Source organism: Gymnoscopelus microlampas, assembly GCF_963454915.1.
Source record: "Gymnoscopelus microlampas genome assembly, chromosome: 20".
In the NCBI taxonomy this organism is placed as follows: Eukaryota; Metazoa; Chordata; class Actinopteri; order Myctophiformes; family Myctophidae; genus Gymnoscopelus; species Gymnoscopelus microlampas.
In genome coordinates this window covers 42,345,899-42,353,817 of record NC_139957.1, presented here as the reverse complement: position 1 = coordinate 42,353,817, position 7,919 = coordinate 42,345,899, and the positions used below count along the sequence as shown (strand labels likewise).

General features: G+C 42.8%; 1 protein-coding gene across 1 annotated transcript in view; it reads right to left on the bottom strand.

Annotated features, from left to right (window-relative positions):
* gabrb1 (gamma-aminobutyric acid type A receptor subunit beta1) overlaps positions 1 to 5,767 on the bottom strand; it is a gene marked incomplete at its 3' end in the record, with an annotated part of 126,888 nt that extends 121,121 nt beyond the window's left edge. The window contains exons 1-3 of the mRNA XM_084043915.1: positions 5,736 to 5,767; positions 5,208 to 5,299; positions 4,424 to 4,491 (exon numbers count right to left, since the gene is read on the bottom strand). Coding sequence (XP_083900041.1) covers positions 4,424 to 4,491; positions 5,208 to 5,299; positions 5,736 to 5,755 — 180 coding nt within the window. The 5' untranslated portion in view covers positions 5,756 to 5,767. The remainder of the gene's footprint in view (positions 1 to 4,423; positions 4,492 to 5,207; positions 5,300 to 5,735) is intronic.
* Between the last annotated feature and the right edge of the window lie 2,152 nt (positions 5,768 to 7,919).

The following is a 7,919-nucleotide window of genomic DNA, read 5'->3' as shown; positions in this document are numbered from 1 at the left end:
TGCTACTTTTCAGGTTTCAAAGTCAGAAACAGCAACAGTAGCAGATTAAGACTGTGGCCACGGGTCTGCTACTTCTGATGCTTCTGTGTGACGCTGTACTATCATCAAGTAGAGCAGTGGTTCTCAAACTTTTTCATGTCAAGGACCCCCAAATTGACACTTATTAGCCCGCGGACCCCCATTTCAAAAGATATGCCAGGGACCCCCATAAGAGAAGATTTTTATTACGGCTCTAGCAGTGATTCTCAACCATTTTAATTTCAAGGACCCCCAGTTTGACATGCATTAGAGGCTACGGACCCCCATTTAATGGCATCTCTATCTCTGGGACCCCAATTCATATTGTAAATGTAATGTTAATGTAACTCTGAGAGTGTACAAATGGAACCAAATGGACCCGTTAGGGTCCATTTGGTTCCATTTGTACGCTCTCAGAGTACAGACCCATAAGGCTCCATTTGGTTAATATCCATCATTTAGCTGGGGACCCCCTGGAACCCCCTCAAGTACCCCTGGGGGTCCCCGGACCCCATTTTGAGAACCAATGAAGTAGAGGGTTAACCAGTGAGTGTGCGGGTCGGGTTTTTTCATGACCCGCCCCGCCACGGAACCCAACCCGCCTCAACCCGCCCCGCGGGTCGTACATATAATGCTGTAAAATCATGAAGGTTAGAAAAGAATCTTCAAGTATACACCCCAAGTGTATTCAATAACTATTGTTATTATATCTTATTAGGAATAAAGACAAAACAAGAGAATGTGATTTTTTTCTTTTTTTTTTGCGTGTGAGAGCGGCTGACCCGCTCACCCGCAGCCCGCATAATTGCCTCTGAAATCCTGACTCGACCACCCGCGGGTTGACCCCGGGACCCGCGGGTTACAGGTCGGCCCGCTCATCACTAGCGTTAACCCATTAAGACCTGAAGCCGATTCTAGAAATGTCTTCTACAACCCAACAGTATTCTGAAAAACAGTGGTGCTCAAACTTTTTCCATGTCAAGGACCCCCAAAATGATATGTATTTGGCCGCGGACCACCATCTCAAAATATTTTGTTCCGCTTTAAAAAAAAATATATATATATATATTCAAAGATTTGCACACATTTTCACGATTTTTCAAAAATAGCCAAAGTGTAAAATAATGCTTTTTAGCTCAAATAAAAAAATTACACAGATATGTTCCAGGTCTTAAAGGGTTCATTTACGGGGAAAAAAACCCCACAAAAAGTTAGAATAAGGAGATAAGAGGTTTCTGCTCGACAGCAACGATATTCAAGCAGACACCTTTTGACTGATGTATCAGTTTGGCCCATATATGAATATCGTCCATTATTTTACTTTTTTGACGACACGGTATTGGCGGCAATTATGCTATCGTTGGCATGTCATTATTATAGGAAAAAAAACATTCAAGTTTTTCTAAATGTTTCGAAAGAAAAGTCAAAAATAGCCAAATCTACAAGCCCACAAAGCGTGGCGATGCGACGAAATTGTGAGCTAATGTAGTAGATCGGATATTTTTTTGGTACATTTCTGAATAGGCCTTAAGTGTGGTTAAATCAAACTAAGATAAGGGTTGAAAAACATCGGTCATCTGCGGTCTAAGGACTCTCCATAATTGAGATCGGCATCGGACACTAAAAAAATATCGGTCCTCGGTCGGGATCTCTAGAAACCTGCCTCCTGGCAATGAAAGCAAAACAGTGCTATATGACCCCCAAGTTTGGTTCTGCGCACTCGCACAACACACACACACACGCACACACACACACACACATGCACACGCACACAAGTGGTCTGTACTTTAGGCCAGTGGTTTTCAACCAGTGGTCCGGGGACCACCAGCGGTCCTTGAGGGAGTACCAGGGGGTCCCCAGCGAAATGAGTTAACATAGCGTCACAATCATTTTTAACCACTTAGCTTTTGGCTATGCAAAAATAGCAGATATACAAGCTCATAGCGCGGCACCGAGTGCCGCGCTATGAGCTTGTAGATCTGCTATTTTTTGAAAAACCTTGAAAAAGTGTGCATATCTTTGAATATTTATATTTCTTTAAAGTGAAAATTAACTGATATCTTTGCTTCTGGGGGGTCCCTGGCACATAACATTTTCAAACGGGGGTCCGCGGCCAAATGTATATCAATTTAGGGGTCCTTGGCATGAAAAAAAGGTTGAAAACCACTGCTTTAGGCCTATGCTCAGGCTCCATGGCGGAAAACAGAAAACCCACCACGGAATAACAAGAGACCAAAAAAAGCAATATTGATGATTCACCACCGTGTATATATTAGCCCCTTATATAGCAACCTTTTGCCGACGCGGCATTTATCGTCCCTCTCACTAGAAGTGATCATCGGGTTGGTGGGTTTACTCAGGGATGCGTCCTTTGTTGAGTCACTGACACAGCGTTATGTAATTACTGCATTGAGGACCAAAAAAAAAAAAAGCAGAAAGAAAGAAAGAACGAAAGAAAGAAAGAAAGAAAGAAAAGGAGACTGGTATATCAAAGCGCAGAATCTTAGCCCGCAGGCAAAGGAGGCAGCAATCGGCACTGCGCCGCCTGCCGCTATGTTTGTTCATATGGGGGGCTATAGCTTCCAAGCTCTGACACCCATAAGCTCTCCCTACACAGCCGTGAACAGAATCACTAAACAGTGGCACAGGAAGCAAAAAAAGAAAAAAAAAATCCATGTGCAGCTCTCTCTCTCTCTCTCTCTCTCTCTCTCTCTCTCTCTCTCTCTCTCGTTAATTCACACTCTCTCTAGCGGACAACCACAGGGCTACTGTGTGTGCGTGTGTGTGTGCGTGTGTGTGCGTGCACGTGCGTGTGTTAGTATGGTCTGATGTGCATACAGGATTGGGTTTTGACACGTTGCGGATCTGTCCGCGGTGCTGAAAATAAAATAACCAAGGAGGTGCTGAAAAAATCTCAGCAAAGCTTCTCTTTCTCTTCCCTCAGCGGCAGCAGCAGCGCTGCACCAAGCCAAGCACGGGGGGGACGGACGGACGGACGGATGGGGGGGGGTAGGGGGGCGGGGAGGCTAAAGAAAACTAGATTTGGATCATCTATTGTATACACAGTCAGAGCCATGTGTTAATTTAACTCTGTGAGTGTGCGAATGGAACCAAAAGGTTCCATTCGCACACTCACAGAGTTAAATTAATACTCACAGGAGTTAAATTAACGACAATGAGGATTTTCAGGGATAAAAAGATGTGGGGGCCATATTTTCGCCGATGGTGCCTTAACCATTATCCCTCAACTTCTTTGCTTTGCCTTTTTTTTTTACTATTTTTAAAAACATTTTCAAATAGTTCAAATAGCCGATCTACAAGCTCACACCGTGTCGATTTAGAGCAGCTAGTTGAACTATTTGTAAATGTTTTTAAAAATAGTTTTAAAAAAAAGCCAAAGAAGTTTAGGGATAATGGGGTAAGGCACCGGCGAAAATAGGACCCCTAGAACTATTGGATTACGGGTCCAGTAAGGCACCTGAACACTTTGGGCACCTCAATGTTAAATTCAAAATATAAATACATTTAAAAAAACAAAAAAATGAAGAATAAATGTATGCTTTGGAAAATGGTCGGACATAATGCAAAGTATCCGTGATTTATTTGAACATGCACGGTTACATAATTACTGGACCTAAAGATTTACCCCTTAAGCTTCTTGTTTTAGCCACCAATTATGACTGGCTATCATGGCTTTGTAGCAATTTGTAGAAATATTTCTGCCTTAAATGTATTTTGTAAAATAAATGTAGATATGAAATCAACAATATGAAATATAAAATAATAAAAAGCTGTTAATGGTGCCCAGTGTTCTCAGGGGCCCACTGTTTCGGTTATACCAAACTAGTAGCTTTGACCACTTACAGTAAACCCCCCCCCCCCACCAGCATCCATATTCTAGGGAAAACGCTCACTGGAAAATAGCCGATCTACAAGCTTATAGATCGGCTATTTTAAACCCCAGCATTCGTATTCTAAGGAAAAACTCTCACAGGAAAAACACTCGCTGGAAAATAGCCGATCTACAAGCTTATAGATCTGCAGTTTTTTGAAACCCCAGCATTCACATTCTAAGGAAAGACGCTCACTGGAAAAGAGCCGATCTACAAGCTTATAGATCTGCAGTTTTTTTAAACCCAAGCATTCACATTCTAAGGAAAGACGCTCACTGGAAAATAGACGATCTACAAGCTTACAGATCGGTTATATTAAACCCCATGCAGCATTCGTATTCTAGGGAAAAAACGCAACTTATAGATCGGCTAATTTTCCAGCGAAAATATTTTAACGTTGAGCGAAAACATAAAAAGATACAGTACTAGCGCAGGGCCCTGAGGGACTCCTCTGCTCCCAACCACAATGATGTCCCATATTGTCACAGCAGAGCTTTGTGCGTCTCACTCACCATGTTGACTTCTGACACCATGTCGATGCTGGCGATGTCGATGCTCATGCCGACGTCCACAGGGGCACCTTGGAAAATGGAATAATTACAAACATTATTAACCCATTAACACCTGAGGCCGAGATTCTACAAAATGTCTTCTAAATTCTAACAGTTTTCTGAAAAAACGTATGTTGCTATAATAATAATATCAGTGGTTCTCAAACTTTTTCCATGTCAAGGACCACCCAAAATGATATGTATTTGGCCGCGGACCCCCCTCCATCTCTAAATATTTGGTTCCAGTGACCCCCGAGAAGCAAAGATTTCAGTTACAAATGTTTGCTTTAAAGATATATATATATATTCAAAGATTTGCACAAATGTTCGTGATTTTTCAAAAAAAAAATTGCCAAAAGTATAAAATAATGCTAACAAAATACTTTGTTCCAGTGACCTCCCCCAGAAGCAAAGATTTGAGTGAAAAATGTTCACTTTAAAAAAATATATACATATTCAAAGATTTTCACACATATTCACGATTTTTCAAACATAGCAGATCCACGCGCTTGTATATCTGCTATTTTTTAATTGCCAACGCTAAAATCTAACATAACACAGATGTGTTCCCGGTTTTAATGCTAAATCATATATAGGTACAGTACTAGCCTATATATAAATATACAGTATGAGAGTATTTTCTGAACGATTTAAATCCCATTGTGGTGAATGGTCATGGTGGTCGCTGTGACATTTTAATGTGGGGTCAGCCTAAAGGGTTTTTCTCTTCTGTTTTTTTTTTTACCTCCAAAGTCAGGCCTCAGACGAATGTCATAGCCCTTCAGCAGCTTGTCCACGGTGGCTTTCACATAGGACATGTTACTGGGCTCGTTGGCGCTGCAAGGAGACACGTACGTTTATTAATTCATCACATAGGCCTACATTTATGGATTTATCATATACATACATGCACATGAAACATATACATATATACATATATTTATTTACACACGCACACACACACACCTCACATGCACACGCACACGCACACACACACGCACACACACACACACACACACACACACACACACACACACACACACACACACACACACACACACACACACAGGAAGCAATGCACAATGATATAGAATTATTCAAATCAAACAAGGAGGACTATTAAGAAACTGTCCGAAATGCAGATATCACATAACTGTGTGTGTATGTGTGTGCACGCGTGTGTGTGTGTGTGTGTGTGTGTGTGTGTGTGTGTGTGTGTGTGTGTGTGTGTGTGTGTGTGTGTGTGTGTGTGTGTGTGCTCGCGGTTCCTCACCTCTGCGCCCCGCTCACCATAGTGACCAGTAGGGACACCACACACCAGCACACCCCCCAGTGCCCCCGGTCCACATGACTCCACATCCTCACCAACTTTGATCCCAGGACGGACGGAGGAGAGGAGACGAGAAAAACTAAAAAAGGCTCCTTTGACACAGAGATGCTCACAGGAGAGAGACGCAACTTAGCTAGGTTATGATAACAGTCACAATGAAGACTGCAGCCACACAAAAAAAAGGACTGTAGCAGCAGCCTATAGTAGGTCTATTATTATTATTATTGTTATTCCAACAGAGCCCACATCGAAAACGTGTCAACGAGAGAGAGAGAGAGAGAAAAAAATATCTGCAGTATATGGAAGAAAACGTTTCACCTGCAGTGTGGACAGAGCATCCAACCCGGCCGAAAAAGCGGTATACGGTACAGCCACAGCCTGTCTCCTTCCTCCAGGTGCTCAATACATCCAACAACACGTAGACCTATAGGCTATAGATCCTGTCTGTCTGTCTGTCTGTCTGTCTGTCTGTCGGTGACTCGGGTGGGATGTCAAAAGCAGGAGCGCGGCTCACCTTTAAGCTTCCAGTCATTCTCCAAGTGGAGCATCGTGCTCTATAACGCGCACATCTGAAGGGATGCTGCGCATTTTTCCTCTCTCTGTGTGTGTTGCAGAGCCTCCTCTCCTAGCTCCTGTCTCTCTCTCTCTCCCTCTCCCTCTCTCTCTCTCTCTCTCTCTCTCTCTCTCTCTCTCTCTGTAGAGCCTCCTCCTCTCTCTCTCTCCTCCTGTCTCTCCTCAGCACCAAATCCTTCAGTCTGCAGCAGCAGGCAGATCAACTGAATGAATGAATGAATCCCGTGATGATGCACTGATGACGACAACACGTCACCAACCGCCGAGCACCAAGTTCAAGTTCATCATTTGATGATAGAAAGAAAGATTGAAAGGAAAGAAAAGCCGCAATGCACGAATAACCGAGAGAGAGAGAGAGAGAGAGAGAGAGAGAGAGAGAGAGAGAGAGAGAGAGAGAGAGAGAGACAGTCACGTAACGTTGCGCGGTTCGTTGCGGTGTGTGTGTGTGTGTGTGTGTGTGTGTGTGTGTGTGTGTGTGTGTGTGTGTGTGTGTGTGTGTGTTGCTTGTCCCGCTGAATGCTGTCTGTCTGTATAGGTGCGTCTCTATCTCTCTAAAGTGTTTTCATCATCAATGTCCGCAGAATGAAGGAATCCACTGGATCCACCGGCTCTCCGATCCTCTCTCTCTCTCTCCTCTCTCTCTGACTGTGTGGCGGACACGTGCGTTCAGCCTATCACAACACACCGGTTCTCAACGGGAGGTTCGGGGGACAGCAAGGGGTCCAAATAGGACTCAATTGTAGGTTTAGCCAGTGGTGGAAAAAGTAGCCTACTCTAATTCTTTACTTAAGTAAAAGTACCAATACTGGAATATAGAAATAGGCCACTCTGTTACAAGTAAAAGTCCAGAATTAAACATGTACTTGAGTAAAAGTACAAAAGTATTGGCATCAAAATGTACTTAAAGTACCAAAAGTAAAAGTACTAAAATATTTGAAAAGAGCAGATCTACAAGCTCACAATGCATAGAGATGTGACACGTTGTGAGCTTGTAGATCAGCTATTTTCAAATAGCCTAGGTATAAAATAGGGCTAGAGTGGTTAATGTATGTTTCTTAATATAATTCATGTCTGACAGTTTTCAAATAGTTGTAGTGGAGTAAAAGCACAACATTTTCCTCTGAGATGTAGTGGGGTAGACGTATTGGAAATACTCAAGTAAAGACCTCAAAATTGTACTTATGTAGGCCTACAGTACTTAAGTAAATGTACTTAGTTACTTTCCACCACTGGATGTGAGGCAATTAAAAGCAGAGCGTGCGGTCCAAATTCCTGTTTTTTTTTATTAAGACAAGATGAACACGACGAGGCAAACTATATGGACTAGGAGGACACTAGACTACACTAATAGGAATCAGGGAAACTATAGCCTACAGAACAAAGAAAAGACTGACTACTTACATGACAACAACATCATGACAAACAGTCAGTGAGCAGCAAACACAGGGAGCTTTAAGTAACACAGGTGTTCTGAGGCGCTAATAAGGACATGACGCTGGTCTGTCACAAGCGTCATGGCGCTACTTGTTCCTGGCTTTTGAAATGTCTACATTT